This window comes from Onthophagus taurus, chromosome 11 (assembly GCF_036711975.1).
Source record: "Onthophagus taurus isolate NC chromosome 11, IU_Otau_3.0, whole genome shotgun sequence".
Taxonomy (NCBI): domain Eukaryota; kingdom Metazoa; phylum Arthropoda; class Insecta; order Coleoptera; family Scarabaeidae; genus Onthophagus; species Onthophagus taurus.
Genome location: NC_091976.1, coordinates 31,137,865 through 31,158,103, shown reverse-complemented (window position 1 = coordinate 31,158,103; position 20,239 = coordinate 31,137,865). Strand labels below are relative to the sequence as shown.

General features: G+C 32.1%; 1 protein-coding gene across 1 annotated transcript; it reads right to left on the bottom strand.

Annotated features, from left to right (window-relative positions):
* Positions 1–3,010: 3,010 nt before the first annotated feature.
* LOC111423485 (WD repeat-containing protein 48 homolog) lies at positions 3,011–11,348 on the bottom strand. Its single transcript, XM_023056716.2, has 6 exons — positions 11,228–11,348; positions 10,965–11,169; positions 10,700–10,912; positions 10,405–10,651; positions 3,941–4,451; positions 3,011–3,882 (listed from the first exon to the last, which is right to left on the bottom strand). The coding sequence occupies exons 1-6, from the start codon at positions 11,273–11,275 to the stop codon at positions 3,181–3,183; spliced, it is 1,926 nt and encodes a 641-aa protein (XP_022912484.2). The 5' UTR covers positions 11,276–11,348; the 3' UTR covers positions 3,011–3,180.
* Positions 11,349–20,239: the final 8,891 nt, after the last annotated feature.

Below are 20,239 nucleotides of genomic sequence, written 5' to 3'. Positions count from 1 at the left end.
TCTTTCCACAAGTAACTAATAGCAATTAATAATTTTTAGTTTTTTTTCCTTACTCTGCTTTCTGGCTTCTCCTCCGTTTTGGTCCCATTGATTGTAAACCCTTTTTGTTTTGTTTTTTTGACAATTCCTAACCCCTTGATGATTTTTGAACTTCTTCCTTCTTCTCTGTATGATGTGTTTTGGACCGATTCCAGAATCTTTTGAAAACCTAATACCTAGAGTCCGGAAAACAAAGATAGTGAAGTTTAAAAGAAAGAAAATTGATGCAAATCAAGATAGCAGTGATGAATATGAAAGAAATAGTATGAAAACTGGGGTTATACCTGAGCGTGAGCATAAAAACTGATTTAGTAAATTAGAGGGTAGTCCAGAAATACGGATGATGAGCAGTTTTCGTTTCTATACATCTTTGCATGCTCGATATCAAGAATAGGGTTGGTAAGTGCTAGTAATAGATAATACTTTTCAGGTTCTTGTCAATTTTGAGCTGTATGCAACCCAACCCAAGTTTTGAATGTGTTTTACATAGTTCTACTTCTCTGTGTACACTTTTAGCTCATTTATATATTTGAGATGCCATAGTTGTTATGTAATCCAATTTTTTGCAGATTCACGACGTTGGGTTCAACATCTTGCTAACTCAATTGATGCTCAAACACGATCATTCTTTTCAAGACATTTTTGGGATTATTATTCTTTGTTCATGTTTCTTATCCAGGTCGCTGCAAGGCAAATCATTTTGGCAGTTCTGATCGGACTCCAGATGCTGCGGCCTGCCTTTTCGTGGCAATTAGAACAACTAACTAATAATTCAAATAAAATTTTTGCTTCTATTTACTTAAAATTTTTTCTGTCATTTGTCGTGATGTTTTCTGCATTCTGATCTAGTTCTAGATTCTTTACTTTTAACTTAGATCGGTCTTTTTTGCTTTCTCTGCCTTCTCCTTCGTTTTGGTTTCATTAATTGTAAACCCTTTTTGTTTTTTTGGATAATTCCCAACAAGAAGTTCAAAAATCATTAAGGAGATTTTTGAACTTCTTTCTTCTTCTTTGTTTGATCTCTTTTGGGCTGATTCCAGTATCCTTTGAAATCATTTCCTTTTAGTTCTAGCTCTCCAAGCACCTTCTACTTTCTACTTTCTTTTGCACCCTTGCTTCTTTAACTGTAGCTGAGTTAACTGTTTTTTCTCTTCTGGCTTCACTGTAACTTTCTGATTTCTTTAAATATAGTATGTTTCCAGTATTTGCGCGTCTAGTTTGCTTCTTGTTTCTTCCGGTTGACGGAGTTATCAGATCCAAAAGAGATAGAAATATCAAATATGACTCAAAATATCGTCAAACGTCACCAAATCACATTTTGGACACATATGTGGAACATCTGAGATCTGTTTTTGCATATTCAGGGTAGCCGAAAACATCTTTCCACAAGTAACTAATAGCAATTAATAATTTTTAGTTTTTTCTCCTTACTCTGCTTTCTGGCTTCTCCTCCGTTTTGTTCCCATTGATTGTAAACCCTTTTTGTTTTGTTTTTTTGACAATTCCTAACCCCTTGATGATTTTTGAACTTCTTCCTTCTTCTCTGTATGATGTGTTTTGGACCGATTCCAGCATCTTTTGAAAACCTAATATCTAGAGTCCAGAAAACAAAGAAAATTGATGCAAATCAAGATAGCAGTCATGAATATGAAAGAAATAGTATGAAAACTGGGGTTATACCTGAGCGTGAGCATGAAAACTAATTTAGTAAGTTAGAGGATGGTCCAGGTATATGGATGATGAGCATTTCTCAGGTTTTTGTCAATATGAAGCTGCACTATACGCAATCCAACCCAAGTTTTGAATGCGTACACTTTTAACTCATTTATATATCTGAGATGCTCTTTCTATGTATGAACTCTTTTGGACATCTTTTGAAATCATTTCCTTTTAGTTCTAGCTCTCCAAGCATCTTCTGCTTTCACCCTTGCATCTTTAACTGTAGCTGAGTTAATTGTTTTTTTCTCTTCTGGCTTCACCGGAATTTTCTGCTTTCTTTAAATATAGTATATATCCAGTATTTGCGTGTCTAATTTATTTCTGGCTTCTTTCTGCCAATCTTCGTTGCCCCCTTCAATATCTTCATTCTTTATGATTTCATTAAGGTTTTTGGATCTTTTGGTAGTTTGGTTTCATTATTTGTATTTCTTTCTGGATTCTTTCTAATTCCATATTTTATCTGGTTTTCTTCCTTCTTCTATCTCCTTTCCTGGCTGAATGTCATCCTTTTCCCTTCTGGCTTCGTTGGGACTTGTTTCTTTTTCTTTGTTTTACATCTTCCTAGTTCAGAAAATACTTCTGCATTTCTAATATCTTTTTGATTCTTTCTTTCTCTCTATTTAGACTTCTATATTTTAATTTTATCTTTTTGGCATCTTTCTCTGATTTTTGGCTCGCAGTTTCATTATTTTGGGTTCCTTCTTTTTTCTGGATTCAATTCCTACGATATAGTCGAGAATTAATGAATAAATCATTCCAAATCAATTCAAAAAACGTACTAACAATAAGACAATAGAAAAACCCATACGTAACATTTCTTATTAACTAATTTAAAATTTTTCTAAGAAATACATTCTTTAAATTAATTATTATCGTAAAATACATAACACAAGTTTTCTTTTCTATTTTTCTTTACATAAAAAAAAATTAACCCAAATCGATTGGAATTACTATACAACAAAATTACATCCGGTAATCTTCGACCTTGATTTGAATATCCGTCGACTCATAAAATAATAACGGCGATAATGACTAACAACCGCAAGTAAGTTGTAATTTTGTTGCATCCAATGAAAAATAAAATAATCGATTGGGAAAAATAGAAGTGGAAATCTTTTTCGATGAACGTTTATTTTCAGCATGCGAATTGACTACACGCAAGATGATTTGTGAGGCTTCGTGTAATTTCTTATCGTCACAAAACAGTTTTAATAGCGTGTGGGTTTTTTCAATAAAATGATTTGACAAATAATAATAATCAAGTCAAATTTTATTAATTATCATTTCATATAGATACTAAAATAAACGCTAAATACTATAACTACAATTTGATTTAAATTAGGGTACATTTAAAAATGTTATTTAGTTAAATAATTTAAATCTAGATATGAAAAAAGATACGTCAATTACATAATTTTTTAATTACTTAGGGGGAAGCAGTTTATAATATAATGTTAAATCTGCTGAGGATTTCCATATAAAATGTTTAACTGTTCTTAAATCCATGGATGGATCCAAAACTTGATCATTACAAGTTAATTCAATTTGATCAACGCTAGTTCCATTAGAAGCCAAAGCGTTGGTGTCGTTATCACCACCTCCTGGAGATCCAGCCGTTCCTTCTCCCAATAATTTCTCTAAAATGTGTTCAGCAACCTTTCGACATTGAATAAAATCATTAGCGACCAATCGATCCGGTTTTTTAGTTTTATCTTGTTGCTTAAGAAGGTGGGAAGGTACACTAGAATGCGGTTGTAAATAAAATTGCACTTTTATGAATTTCCCCGAACAATTATCTTCTAGATTTGAGGTCACCCAACTTGGAACCGTTTCTGAAAGCAAAGCTGATTCGGTATCGCCTGTAGTATCATTTACTAATACTCTATAAAGAGTTCTTCCACCAACTTCGCTAAAAATTAAAGGAATGTGTCTTGGTACTTGAAAATGTGGTTTATTTTCAGGATCGGTTTCAGGTCTCCAAAGATCTAGTAAAGATTGAAGTAATAATTTTCCATAATTAACTTTTTGGTCAAGATCTGGACAATCAGTGAGACCTGCATCTCTCGCCGCGACCCAAGCTGAAAAACAATCCACTTCATCTTGTCCTAAATGAATTGTTAACATCTAAAATTAATAAATTAAAAATGTTTATTAATTAAGTTTTTTTTTAAATTAAAATTACCCCCGTTTTTAAATCAACATTAAACCAATTTGGAACATAAACCATTTTAAATCTATTCTTAAGTTCTTCTTGATAATTCACCTGACCAAGATCCTCAACCTTTTTAGCTCTAAGCACATCGTAAATAGCAACGTTATTTTCGCTATCTTTCGTAATTATGTGTCTTTTATCGTTTAAAACGTCCGCTTGTTTTATTGCCGTCCCTCCAACGATCGTCGAAATAGGATTTTGGGGCATTTGAGCTTCACCTCTAAAATGTCTCTCGGTGGGTAATTTCCAGCATCTTATGTGAGACTCGAACGTCGAGACCCAAATCGCATCGTGATTCGCCGTAAAACACATCCGGATAATCGCAGCTTGTTCTACGCAAACCACAACGTGATTATCTTGATTTCCAATTTCAGTCATTATCACTTTTTTATCTCTACCACCTGAAATTACGTATTGAAAATTTTCCGTTGCCAATAAAGCCCAAACTGAATCGGTGTGGACGTGAATCGTTTGAATACATCTAAATAAAAATTAAATTAATTTGGGTTAAATCAAGGATGGTAGAATCTGAAGAGGACTGCTATATCTTGGGAATAGGTGCATAGCTCAATGGGCCGAATAACAATTAAAACTAGAAGTAACACTAAATCTAGAGTATAACTTGATTATCCAAAAAAAAATCTTGGAAAAAGATCATAACACTGATCTAGGCTATGTATGCAAGACGGAAAATACACTGACGATGCCGAACCTGAAGTAATGGATATAACTCGTCCATCCGTTAGGGTTCGCAGCATAGATGGGAATATCTTTACACCAAAAAGAGTAAGGTGGGCTATTTCTAATTTTTCTGCAAAAAGGCATAAAAGACCTGCTCCAAGTAATAATATCCCTATATATAAGAAGCCATAGCTTTTGCTATATACCTAAACTATGCAGAAAAGTAAAGGCCAAGACATACAGACCAATTACCCTAACTTCATTTCTCCTCAAAGAGATGAAAAAGTTAATTGAGCAATACCTTAGGAATGGAGTGCTTGTCGCTAATCAACTCCATCCGAGTCAACATGCTTACCAAAAAGCAAAATCAACAATTACTGCTTTTAATGCTTTGACAAGCACTTTAGAGGAGACAGTTGCAACTAAAGAGATAACTCTATGTGCTTTCATAGACATAGAGAGTGCTTTTGATAACACCTGAAAAGTTGAAGCAGATCATAGTTAGTCTGGGAAGCGAGTCCCAAGGGGAAGTACCTACTCTCATTTCTCCTATGGTGCCTGGCAGTTGATGACTAGATGAACACCTTAAAAAAATTGGATTCATGATTCAGGGGTATGCTGATGATCTGGTAATCACAATCCCTAATACTTACCAGCACTTGGTGCAGAAGCAATGGACTCAGCATCAATCCAAACAAAATGGAAATAGTCCTTTTCTAATCCCTTTATTAACCTCAAAACAGAAGTTAACTACCTAGGGGTAATACTAGACTGTAAATTTAACTGGAACTCCCACATAGGCAAGTCGAGGAAAAAGGCTGTTATGGCTAATGAGATCTGACGCAGGCTCCTGGGAAGATACAAGACGAATGGCTCATTGGGACTATATAGCAATAATCAGACCTATGCCTCACTAGTTTGGTAGCCCAAAACAAATCATAAGACAGCACAACAACAGCTGGTACAAATCCAGCAGTTAGCATGTCTTAATATAATATATGCAATGAGATCTTGTTGTGCTGCTCTTGAAGCCCTACTCGGTCTTACACCACTTCATTTATATAGGATGTTTCTGTAAGTCATGTCATAATTTTAATCACAAATACTAGAGTGAAAATGATGACGATTCGTGCAAAAATTTTTGATCTAAACCCATAAATGGCTAAGACATGGGTCTTCAAATTTAAGAAATTTTCAACATTTTCTTAAATATTTTCAATATGATTTGTCTTAGAAAGACTAAATTTGGCAAACAGTGCAATGTTATCATAAGAAATCGATCAATGCTATACAGGTGTTCGCAAAGGTCATTTCTTTAAAATTTTTTATTATGTCAAAACCCTTAAATTTTCCAACTGATTCTAAAACCTTTTGCAAAAAGATACAACCTCGATTTTCTCGAATGTTTTCATTAATCGTGGGTGCATATGGAAACAAACTGTAAATAAAGACAACCTGATAGAAAAACATTTCTAAATATCGAAACACATTTACGTGAGACAGGAAATTTAAGACAGAAGTATGTAAATCCATACTTCTGTACATACTTTCTAAAACACCACAACTAGAAGAAAATATTTTGAATTTTGTGGCAGATCGTAGTACTGCTAGTACTGTTGATAGCAACAGTTTAGACATTTCAGAATATCCAAAGGTACGTTTTGGCATGTCCTACATGAACAGCAATTGTATCCATCCGTTTATTGAGAGTACAAGAATTTAAAATTGCTGATCATCTGTTGCTATGTGGAAAAATGTACTATTGATGCTGCGTTTTTAGAAAAAAGAACTTTTTACAAATAACCATTAATTTGAGAAATGCTGAAGAATGATTGTACTGAACAAAATCCAGGCTTCATGATATGTTGAGTAATAATTTGATAGATTTCTTTTAAATAAATTTAAATTTTTTTTGTAATATTAAATGCCTTAGGCATAAATGTATATAAGATAAAATTATTAAATTGTAATATAATTTGGAAACGCCACGTTAACCAAATACTAGACAATGAAATTGTAAATGAGGTTAAGCCGAATGAACCAAATGAGGAAAAGGAGGAGGAATCCACGGGGCGGGTTACTGATGAGCCTACCGTTGACGCATCTTCTTCCGTAGAAACGGCACCACCATGGAGACCTATTCGTCGCAGGGTGCCGCCGAAACATTTAATTTACGAATGAATTTTTATTTTAGCTTTTTTTCTTATAATTAAGGGTGGAGGTGTGTAGTGTTATAATAAATATTATTTTGGGTTAAGAATAGCGCAGGCGCGTGAAGCGCAACATGTTTTGTAAAAGAACAAGAAAACTGGTATTCATTAAAGTGTAGTACGTAAAAGCAACAATGTCTTTAAATGGCCACTCCCTTTTAGTGCACATATCTTTGGTAATTATAATAAGTTAAATAAGTGTAACACACAACAGAGTAAAAATAATTTCAAAATGAAATAGGCTCGTAGAATCAGTTGGAAAATTTAATGGTTTATGACATAATAAAAAAGTTTTAAGGAAACAAACTTTGTGAACACCTGTATAGCATTGATCCCGTGTTTGTATATTTTTCAAAAGTGATCTTAAACGATTTCTCATAATAACATTGCACTGTTTGCCAAATTTTATCTTTCTAAGACAAACCATATTGAAAATATTTAAGAAAATGTTTCAAAATTTCTTTACTTTGATGGCCTATATCTTAGCCATTTATGGATTTAGACCAAAAATTTTTACACGAATCATAATCATTTTAACTGTAGTATTTGTGATTAAAATTATGCCACGACTTAAATTATGAACACCTGTATACTGTTTGCAGAAGACCAGATACTGCTAACAGAAGCTTAAATATCTTCCAGAAGACAGTTGCTGCTTGTATGAGAATAAGTAGTGATGGCAGAAGACTAAAAATCGTCATCATTTTGACTCTAGTATTTGTGACTAAAATTATGCCAAGACTTACAGAAACACCTGTATATAGGGTGTCTCACTTAACAGGTTCGTTAGAACTTTTTCAGGTTCCAGTATCCGTAGAGATTTGAAATGTTGGTACCAGGGGGTGTTCATTCAGAATTTTCGATCTAAAATATTTTCAAGATGGTGGCCACTTCCGGTCTACCGGAAGTAGACCATAACTTCGTTATTTTAAATGGATTGCTATAGTTTTTATTACACCGTTTAATTGTACGTAAAAAATAGGTTGACTTTGATAAAAGTTATTGGTATCCACCATTTTTCGTTTTCAAGTTATTTGGTTTTAAGCTTTTTATGGTAAATTTCAACATGTTCTTTAAAACCCCATATCTCAGCCAACGTTCATTCAAAGAAGATCTACATTGGCACGATTACTCTTCAGATGCTGTCAAATAGATTGTCATTGGTTGTATCTTATACAGGTGGTCAAAAATTGAATTACTGTTTCTCCATATTTAATGGCGAGAAAGTCAAAAATTTTAAATGGAACTCCCCATATTTTTTAAGCCTATCAGAAAGGGAATTCGATTCTCCACAAATTATCTATAAACATTTTTATACCTATTTATTGCAGTTTGCCCCATATTGGGAAATTTATTAAAACAGGCACGAAATGTAGGTGAAATTTGCCAAAAAAAAACTTAAAATCAATAACTTTAATGAAAATCAACATATTTTTTTACGTACAATTAAAAGGTGTAATAAAAACTATAACATTCCATTTAAAATAACGAAGTTATGGTCTACTTCAGGTAAACCGGAAGTGGCAATCAACTTGAAAATATTTTAGATCGAAGATCCTGTATATACAGGGTGTTTCAGGTTTTTGTAGCAGGACTTTAACAGTCGACAGATCTTTTAAAATTAGCACAAAAACTTCATATAAACATAGGTCGACAAACGCTTTGTTTTAAAGATACAGGTGTTTAAGTTAAATTTTGTAATTGATTTTAACTTCGGTATACGGAGGTTTTTTGACATGAGAAAGACTATTATGGAGTCCGTTTTACTATAGAAGCTCTGTAACCTATTCTTTACGGATTAAAATAACAATAACTTTTCTGACAGTATACTTTTGGCTTTTTGAATAAAAATTTTTATTCTCGGTTCTTTTTTAACCAAAAGCCTATCAAAACGCGCTAAAGGTGATCGTTTTCAAGATAATCCGCCTTTTATTATTCCATACAGACCAATTTTCAAAACTACGAATAGTGGGACCTAAAAAAGTTCTAACGAATCAGTTACGTGAGACACCCTGTATAAAATTTAAGTGCCTTATCACTGAAAACATGCTCTTCACTCAAGCTGATGTAGGATAACCTCAGAGGATACCTCGAAATCCTCAAGGATCCATGTCTAAATCACTTGATTGAAATTAAAACGGACCTTATACCGACAGAATACAAATTTCTACCAGCCGTATAAGGTTACATTTAGAGGCAGGAATGATTGGACCTCAACTAAAAAGAGGAACCCTTGCCTGGTACATGGATGCTTCAAAGACCAATTAGTGGACCAAATAGCTGCATTAAATTGCCCCTCAGCTCAGACATAACAATTTTTCAAGCAGAAGTACTTGCTATAAATTTCTGCACCGCTTTGAATCTACAAAAAGGACAGAAAGGTGCATCCATAAACATTTTTAGACAGTCGGGCCGCCTTAAGGGCAATGGGGCTGTTACCCTCAATCGAATAGAAAGACCGCCTTTCAAAAAAATCGATAAACTATGTAAAAATAGAAGAATTGGTAACTTTTTCAGAACCTAAAATTGTTTAATTTTTGTAATAATTAATATTAAAATTCAAAATCCCCTCTATAAAAGCATTGGTGACGTTTACGAAGTTTTCGCGTAAGATCAAGAAGACACAAACGTGTAAACTAAAGTCCAGTTTGAAAAATAAAAAATTATAGAAGTTTGTAATTTTGCTAAACTACCGAATAAACCAATAAAAAAACTGTGTTCAGGCCTACATGTGTACCAGCAACCTGAGAGAACTCGCTAGGGGCAATGGTGTTGCTCTATGGTAGGTTCCAAGTCGTTCAGAAAACACTTTGGACCCCAACTGGGTTGTGGACTACAAAAAACACACCTAAAAGAAGTTCTAAACCTTGGCTGGAAAGAACTTCCAGGTCACAGACTAGATAAGAGCATGATAACTCCATCGCAAAACAAAACCAAAGAGGTTTTATGCCTTAGCAAAGGAAATTCTTCCACCACTTCCACATTGGACAAGCTGAGGATCAAACTTGTCGACTTTGCAACGACGAATTAGAAACTGCTGAACATATACTGTGTAATTGCGTCGCCAGTGGCCGCCTAAAACACAAAATTTTTAAAAAGTACCGCCTCTTCAAGTTCATGACGCCTCTTTTCGAGCCAAAATGGCGGTTGGACAACTTGTCACCGCATCTCACCACTTATTTACAAAAATATTGCCGTCTTGTTGCCTTTGGAGTTGCAACAATAGCAGTAAGAAGGGCTTTCGACTCTTAAGAGTACCACGAGAAAAAAGAAAGGAGTTTTGGCGTAATGTTATTTATAGAACGACATAGTTTTAAATTTCCCGCTTGATTTTCGAGCCAAAATGGCGGCAAACTTTAAAAATTTTCAGTAAAGCTCTTTTGACACCTACTGATATAAAGGAATAAGACTTTGGAGCAATACTAAGGTTCCTACATTTGCCCTAAACTTTTGGAGGGTTAAAATTACAATAGATCTTCTAGGTTAAAGGATATAGCAGTTTAGATTCTACCATTTTTGAGGTGTAATTTTTTTTTAATTAACCTTTGAGCACCTAAATTCCAAACTCGAATAGTTCCATCACTACTCCCCGAAATGCAATATTTCCCATCATTTGAAACAACCAAAGCTTTAACATTATCTGTGTGTCCTTTTAATTTGCACAATTTGGCGCATTGTCTTGGATCCCAAAGTCTCAATGCTCTTTCAGTGGACCCACAAACGATTATTGTTCCTGGTGGGTTCATTGCTAAACTGTATATTGATTCCTTATTCCCACTTAAACTGGAAGCTAATTATCCAAATTATTTTTTGATACTTTTTTTGTATAAAAACATACTTGTGACTGTGTTGTTACTGGCGGTTAATGCAGTTAATGTGTTAACATCCCATAAATAAATTGATTTATCCAAACCAGCTGATGCAACTTGTTCTCGATCTTTAGCATAAGCTAATGCTTTGACGTAATCTCGATGAGTGCGAAGAGTTGACATACAAAAACCTTTATGGGCATTCCAAACTTTCACTGTTGTATCAGAACTTGCTGAAATTACTACAAAAAGTTTTTTTTTAATTTCATTCTTAATTCGACCCATTTTACTTACAATTTCTACCTCCACAACACAAAACAATATCATTAACCCAATCGGTGTGATGTTCCATACTTTGTAGATATCTTTCATGTTCATGAACTCGTATTAAAGAGTCTCGTCCTGCGGAATAAAGCCTATTTAACATAGGATCGAATTGTAAAGCGTTTACCCCTGATCTATGTCTTCGTTCTTCCACATCACAAATGACCATAGATACCTATTTTTAAAAAATCATTGAATAAAATAATACATTATAGATTAATTAAATTATCTACCTGGACTTTTTTTCGACCCGATTGCCCGCCCGCTTTTAAATTCGACATATTCGAGCTTAAAATCCGATTCAAAGCACCCAAAACAAAATTTTATGTTGACTTAGTTAGGTTATGTTTATTTTTGAGGTTAACTTCAATTATATCTTAAAAAAAAATTGATTTTATATGCTTTTATTTGGATTTTGATGCTAAATTAATTTTTTTATATAAAAATTCTCTTTAAATTAAATAATTCTCTTCTATTTTTAATTATTTTTAATTATTTTAATTAAATTAAAAGCGACCTCTATAACGAAGCTTTAAAAGTAATAAATAAGATCTTGACTCATAGATGGCGATAATAAATATTTTTAATTTCAAAAATAACACTTTAAAAGTAATTTACCACCTACGACGAAACATAAACTGTTCCAAGTAACATAAAGAGTTTTAAATTAATCGTAATTTGTTTTCTTTTTGTGTCTTCGAAGAAGCGGCTCGTGAATTAATATTCTCGCGAATGTTTGTCGGCTCGCGAATTCAATTTATAAAGGATTCTATTCGGATTGATACCAATCAATTCTGCTGATAAATGGCTCTGTTTATTGGTGACATTGTGGCCAAGGCCTCTATAAACTTGACGGGCCCCTTTTATGCTAACAAGAAAGGAATTTCTTTCGGTTCACGATCAAGCGTAATTTATTTCTATTTTTAATTCGAATTATAACAGCAAAGAGATTCCGCCGGAAGTTAAATTGAAAAGAATTCAAGAGCAATGCTCTGTAACACAAGACCGTCCCGAATAGGCAGAAATTTTGCACACCAAGCTGGTGCCGGTCATTCTATAAAATTATTGCGTAACATGATTTAATTACATTAAGATCATACGATTCTCGACGAAAATGTTTTATATTAGAAAAAAATTTATGGCTATCGTTAAGACGACCCCTCTTTTTGTGTATAAAATTTCTTTATTGTGGGTAATAAACTTGATTATTGCATCTAGATCGACGTAAAGATCCTTTTCAGAAAATTCAATACTCAAAAAGGGAAATTGATTCTCCACTGAAAGTTATATTAAGACCCTTAATGGTCGTTTTATGACGATATTAAGCATTCAGTTGGAAAGATAGAAAGTGAAATCGTTACATGTAAAGAAATATAAAATATGTGTTAAGTGATAACAGATTTTATCACAAAAAATCAACTCAATTGTCTATTATGGACACATAATACATTTTAGTAATCTGAAAGGATTAAAAAGTAATGGAATGATGTCCAGAAATCTGGATATGCCAAAAAAAAAGTTTGAAAAAAAACACCATGTTCAGTCTTATCATGGTAAATGTAGGCGAATGGAGCACATCTAAATGAAAGTTATTTATGGATGTAGCGAACTCCACAAGATTGATGCTAACTCATAATAAGCAACATTTTGACATTTATTTTGACGCAAAGAAGATGCATAATCTGGGCGTACTGAGCGATGTCTGTATGTATAGTGATTGAGGTTCAGAGATATGGCAGCATATTTGGGATGGGGCAGCCTTAAATTAAATAGGCGATTTTTAAAAATTTATATAAAATAAAGTGTTTGATCTGAAACGTTATAATTGGGTATAAATTAACATCAAACGTTCCTTTATAACCACAAAAAGTTTCATTTCTTCAATCCAAACCCCTTTGGAGATAATAATTTTTTTGCATAACCTTAGTTTTAAGAAACGTCAAATTTAATAGGTGATTTTTAAAAGTTAATATAAAATAAAGTGGTCACCCTGGAAGTTTATAATTTGGTATAACTGATCTTTGATCGTCTCTTTATAACCTCAACGAGTTGCATTTCTTCAATCCAAACCGTTTTGGAGAAAATAATATTTTTGCATAACCTCAGTTTTAAGAAACGTCAAATTAAATAGGTGATTTTTAAAAATTAATATAAAATAAAGTGATCGCCCTGGAAGCTTATAATTTGGCATAAATTAACTTTAATCGTCCCTTTATAACCTCAAAAAGTTTCATTTCTTTAATACAAGCCGTTTTGGAGAAAATAATTTTTTTACATAACCTCAGTTTTAAGAAACGTCAAATTAAATAGGTGATATTTAAAAATTAATATAAAATAAAGTGATCGCCCTGGAAGCTTATAATTTGGCATAAATTAACTTTAATCGTCTCTTTATAACCTCAAAAAGTTTCATTTCTTTAATCCAAGCCGTTTTGGAGAAAATAATTTTTTTTGCATAACCTCAGTTTTAAGAAACGTCAAATTAAATAGGTGATATTTAAAAATTAATATAAAATAAAGTCGTCATCCTGTAAGCTCATAATTTGGTATAAATTAACTTTAATCGTCTCTTCATAAGCTTAAAAAGTTTCATTTCTTCAATCTAAACCGTTTTGGAGAAAATAATATTTTTGCATAACCTCAATTTTAAGAAACGTCAAATTAAATAGGTGGTTTTTAAAAATTAATATAAAATAAAGTGGTCATCCTGTAAGCTTATAATTTGGTATAAATTAACTTTAATCGTCTCTTCATAAGCTTAAAAAGTTTCATATCTTCAATCTAAACCGTTTTGGAGAAAATAACATTTTTGCATAACCTCAATTTTAAGAAACGTCAAATTAAATAGGTGGTTTTTAAAAATTAATATAAAATAAAGTGTTCGCCCTGGAAGCTTATAATTTGGTATAACTTATCTTTAATCATCTCTTTATAACCTCGAAAAGTTTCAATTCTTCAATCCAAACCGTTTTGGAGATAATAATTTTTTTTGCATAACCTCAGTTTTAAGAAACGTCAAATTGAAGAGGTGATTTTTAAAAATTAATATAAAATAAAGTGGTCATCCTGGAAACTTATAATTTGGTATAACATAACTTTAATCGTCAGTTTATAACCTCACAATGTTTCATTTCTTCAATCCAAACCGTTTTGGAGATAATAATTTTTTGACATAACCTCAGTTTTAAGAAACTTCAAATTAAATAGGTGATTTTAAAAAATTAATATAAAATAAAGTGGTCATCCTGGAAGCATATAACTTGGTATAAGTTAACTTTAATCATCCCTTTATAACTTCAAAGAGTTTCATTTCTTCAATCCAAATCATTTTGGAGAAAACAATTATTTTGCGTAACCTCAGTTTAAAACGTCATATTAAATAGGTGGTTTTAAAAAATGTATATAAAATAAAGTGGTCATCCTGGAAACTTATAATTTGGTATAACATAACTTTAATCGTCAGTTTATAACCTCACAATGTTTCATTTCTTCAATCCAAACCGTTTTGGAGAAAACAATTTTTTTGCATAACTTCAATTTTAAATACGTCAAATTAAATAGGTGATTTTTTAAAATTAATATAAAATAAAGTGGTCGCTGTGGAAGTTTCTAAATTACTTTAAGTTAAAATTTTACTTCTTAAATCCTGACAATTTTTAAAGGAAACAGTTTTTTAACTCTCAACATCGTCCTTAATATCTTCTAAAATCAGCCCCTTTCCATATTATCCCTGATAATTCTTTATAATTATCATTCTTGATATGTTTCCAATCATCTCTCAACATCCTCCCAGACATCTCTATAAATCATCTCTAGTACGTCTCAACATCATTCCTGATATCATTCAACTTCGTCCCTTTATGTTAAAATTTATTTTAAACCTTAAAAGTGAACTTTGCATACAATTAAGTCGAAATAGACGAGAATTCTGTTCTTGGCGGGTCATAATTCATCACCGCCCCAGAATTTTCCAGTCATTTAGGGTCCCCATTTCCGCATTATACGATCGTCATCGCCGTTCGATACAAACACCGGCCCCCCAAACTAAATGTCGAGCCTGTTTTCTTGTTTGAAGAAAGCGGTTTGTTCGAAGATCCGCATTAATCGAGTGGTTGGGCCCAAACCACGAGACGTTTTACAAACGATCGTAATAGATCGTCATGTGCAAATACACGGATTTGACGAGTACAAACAAACGACTTTTATCGAGAGACCAATTCGGTTCTTAAAGAGAAAAACAACAAAATTGATAAGTGTAAATTCTCGTTCTTTGATCTAATACACCTCCGACATTTAACACTTAATATCATTCAACTATCATTAGAATACCTATCGTGAATGATGGTGTTTAAGATATCGCAAATGTTTTTAGAACTTGCGACGATGGGAGCATCGCAAGACGTCGACAACAGTAACGATTTTCTAGAGGCAACGGAATTTTGTACCATATATTGATTTAAACTACTATATTTAGAGGGTCTTATGTAACGTTCTGCACGAATACTCTTCATAAAATTGAAAATCATTACAAATTTTAATACAAAGTTTTAAATTTTTATTCTAAATTCGACATGTCCATGTGTGTTATCCCCATACGCAATTGTTGGTGGGCAGGTGTTCAGAATCACTCGACCAAGAACCAAGTTAACTCTTACGGAACGAATTTCATCCGTTCAATTCGCGATACTGTATGGACACCGCAAGAAGTTTTGAAAAATTCACCATGTGGTCGAAATTATCCCCATCGTAACTTGAGAAGTTTCAATTTCAATTTGAAGACTTTAATCCGACCATATTGAACGATAATATGGTATGTCACCCTCTGGATTCTCTAGAATGAACACCAAATTAACCAACTGGCGGTTTTAAGTTGTTCTTTTACAACCACACCTGACATTTTCTTTGTCACGTGTCTCTTTTAGTTCGTTGGATCTAAGTTAATTAAAACAATTTAATTTGTAATTGTTTAGATATTATACTCTTTTTTTTAATTCGGCAAGAGTTCTAAAACCAGAGAGGATTTTAGGTAAACTGTAGTTACAAAATTTAATTACTTATTTGTTTAAACATAATAAAAATCTACTTATTTTGTTCCACATAAAATTTAACATGTCAATATAATCTTATTAAAATATCTAACATCTAATAACGTTTAATATCTAACAGAAGACTTAGAACTAGAATCGTTCGGATTTAGCCGTCTTGAGAGACGTGCGGCTAAAGTTAATAAATAGTTTTTAAAAGTTAATATAAAATAAATTGGTCGCCCTGGTAGCTTATAATTTGGTATAACTTAACTTTAATCGTCGCTTTATAACCTCAAAAAGTTTCATTTCTTTAATCCAAACCATTTTGGAGAACACAATTATTTTGCATAACCTCAGTTTTAAGAAACATCAAATTAAGTAGGTATAGTTCATTTTTTTTCTATAATATCTGCCAAATCGTTGTAAAGTTGGCAAAATTAACAGGGAGTTTAGTTTTATCATGTTTTGAAATAAATATGTCACACTGATGTTTGAGTTTTCGTTATTCGAAAAGAAAAGGTGCATAAAAAATATTGTGGAGTGTTTATTTGCCATTTATTTACTTAGAACAGGTGTTTTGTTCTGTTTAATTACTTTGTAGCACGTTTTTACAACAAATGTGTAAATACTTCGTTAAAATCGTATTTATCTAAAAATTTATTAGTACTTTAACCTTAACTATTTAGTTACTGATAATGTTACTAAAAATCAGGAAAACAACATAAATTTTATAAGGGTCCTAGATAATACCAACAGAAACCCTAAAAAATTTACATTGACAAGTATTATAGCAAGAAAACGAACTATAGTTTTAAAAAATGTATATAAAATAAGCTGGTCTCCCTGGAAGCTTATAATTTGGTGTAACTTATCTTCAATCGTCTCTTTATAACCTCAAAAAGTTTCATTTCTTTAATCCAAACCGTTTTGGAGAAAATAATTTTTTTGCATAACCTCAATTTGAAGAAACGTCAAATTAAATAGGTGATTTTTAAAAATTAATATAAAATAAAGTGGTCATCCTGGAAGCTTATAATTTGGTATAAATTAACTTTAATCGTCTCTTTATAACCTCACAAAGTTTCATTTCTTTCATCCAAACCGTTTTGTAGAAAATAATTTGTTTGCATAACCTCGATTTGAAGAAACGTCAAATTAAATAGGTGATTTTTAAAAATTAATATAAATTAAAGTGGTCATCCTGGAAGCTTATAATTTGGTATAAATTAACTTTAATCGTCTCTTTATAACCTCAAACAGTTTCATTTCTTTAATCTAAACCGTTTTGGAGAAAATAATTTTTTTGCATAACCTCAATTTGAAGAAACGTCAAATTAAATAGCTGATTTTTAAAAATTAATATAAAATAAAGTGGTCACCCTGGAAGTTTATGATTTGGTATAACTTATCTTTAATCGTCTCCTTATAACCTAAAAAAAGTTTCATTTCTTAAATCCAAACCGTTTTGGAGAAAATAAATTTTTTACTTATCCTCAGTTTTAAGAAACGTCAAATTAAATAGGTGATTTTTAAAAATTAATATAAAATAAAGTGGTCATCCTGGAAGCTTATAATTTGGTATAAATTATCTTTAATCGTCTCTTTATAACCTCATAAAGTTTCATTTCTTTAATCCAAACCGTTTTGGAGAAAATAATTTTTTTTGCATAACCTCAATTTGAAGAAACGTCAAATTAAATAGGTGGTTTTTAAAAATTAATATAAAATAAAGTGGTCGCCCTGGAAGCTTATAATTTGGTATAAATTAACTTTAGTCGTCTCTTTATAACCTCAAAAAGTTTCATTTCTTCAATTCAAACCGTTTTGGAGAAAACAATTTTTTTACATAACCTTAGTTTATAGAAATGTCAAATTAAATAGGTGATTTTTAAAAATTAATATAAAATAAAGTGGTCGCCCTGGAAGCTTATAATTTGGCATAAATTAACTTTAATCGTCTCTTTATAACCTCAAAAAGTTTCATTTCTTCAATCCAAATCGTTTTGGAGAAAATAAATTTTTTATTTATCCTCAGTTTTAAGAAACGTCAAATTAAATAGGTGGTTTTTAAAAATTAATATAAAATAAAGTGGTCGCCCTGGAAGCTTATAATTTGGTATAAATTAACTATAATCGTCGTTTTATAACCTCAAAAAGTTTCATTTCTTCAATTTAAACCGTTTTGGAGAAAACAATTTTTTTACATAACCTTAGTTTATAGAAATGTCAAATTAAATAGGTGGTTTTTAAAAATTAATATAAAATAAAGTGGTCGCCCTGGAAGCTTATAATTTGGTATAAATTAACTATAATCGTCGTCTTATAACCTCAAAAAGTTTCATTTCTTCAATTCAAACCGTTTTGGAGAAAACAATTTTTTTGCATAACCTCTGTTTTAAGAAACGTCAAATTAAATAGGTGATTTTTAAAAAGTAATATAAAATAAAGTGGTCATCCTGGAAGCTTATAATTTGGTATAAATTAACTTTAATCGTCTCTTTATAACCTCATAAAGTTTCATTTCTTTAATCCAAACCGTTTTGGAGAAAATAATTTTTTTGCATAACCTCAGTTTTAGAAGTGTCAAATTAAATAGGTGATTTTTTAAAATTAATATAAAATAAAGTGGTCACCCTGGAAGCTTATAATTTGGCATAACTTAACTTTAATCGTCTCTTTATAACCTCAAAAAGTTTCATTTCTTCAATTCAAACCGTTTTGGAGAAAATAATGTTTTTGCATAATCTCAGTTTAGAAACGTCAAATTAATTAGGTGGTTTTTAAAAATTAATATAAAATAAAGTGGTCACCCTGGAAGCTTATAATTTGGTATAACTTAACTTTAATCGTCTCTTTATAACCTCAAAAAGTTTCATTTCTTCAATTCAAACCGTTTTGAAGAAAACAATTTTTTTGCATAACCTTAGTTTATAGAAATGTCAAATTAAATAGGTGATTTTTAGAAATTAATATAAAATAAAGTGGTCATCCTGGAAGCTTATAATTTGGTATAACTTATTTTTAATTGTCTCTTTATAACCTCAAAAAGTTTCATTTCTTTTGTATGAAAATCACGGTCTAGTGTTGGTTCTAGTTTTACGCTAGCACTATCTCTAGAAGTAATACAAGATCTAGAACTAGAATCATTCAGGTTTAGCCGCACGTCTCTCAAGACGGCTAAACCCGAATGATTCTAGTTCTAGGTCTAGTGCTAGTTCTAGTTTTACACTAGCACTATCACTAGAACTAACACTTCATCTGAAGACGTATGATTAAACCCGATATTTCTAGTTCTAGGTCTAGTGTTAGATCTAATTTTACACTAGCACTATCACTAGAAGTAGCACAAGACCTAGAACTAGAATCATTCGGGCTTAGCCGCACGTCTCTCAAGACGGCTAAACCCGAATGATTCTAGTTCTAGGTCTAGTGCTAGTTCTAGTTTTACACTAGCACTATCACTAGAACTAACACTGCGTCTGAAGACGCATGACTAAACCTGATATTTCTAGTTCTAGGTTTAGATCTAGTTTTACACTAGCACTATCACTAGAAGTAACACAAGACCTAGAACTAGAATCATTCGGGCTGATCTCAAGACGGCTAAACCCGAATAATTCTAGTTTTAGTGCTAGTTCTAGTTTTAGAACTAACACTGCGTCTGAAGACGCACGGCTAAACCCAATATTTTGTAGTTCTAGGCAACATCTCGAATTTTCCTAGTGTAATTTCTGCTTAAAACTGACCAATAGCAACCCTTCTTTTTGGCGCTTCAATTTAAAAATACTCCTTTGAATTAAAAAATAGAGTATAGTTAAAGTGAAATAAAATAATTTCCGTTCGGTTTTAATCTGGGAAAAAGGAAACGTGATACATGCGATTTTCGCTTATGTTGCTTCTTTAATTGATTTCCGAGGAAGTCAGCAACCTCGATAATTCGTATGCATTTGCGATAATCAAATATGATTAAAATTGTGTTAAATTTAAAAATATTTGAATAAATTTATTTAGAAATCGGTGTTAATTAAAGTTGAGGTAACAATATGATAATAGTTAGACGGTGTGTTACGGTTGCACCACGTCCGTATCTTAATAGTTGTAAAGCCGGCGGCGTTAATCACCTGGTAGCGTCGCGACGGCGGGCGTCGTCGGCGTCGGCGCGCCCCCCTCTCGCGGCGTCGTCATAGCAGGGGCACACTGATACAGTCGCCGTACGAC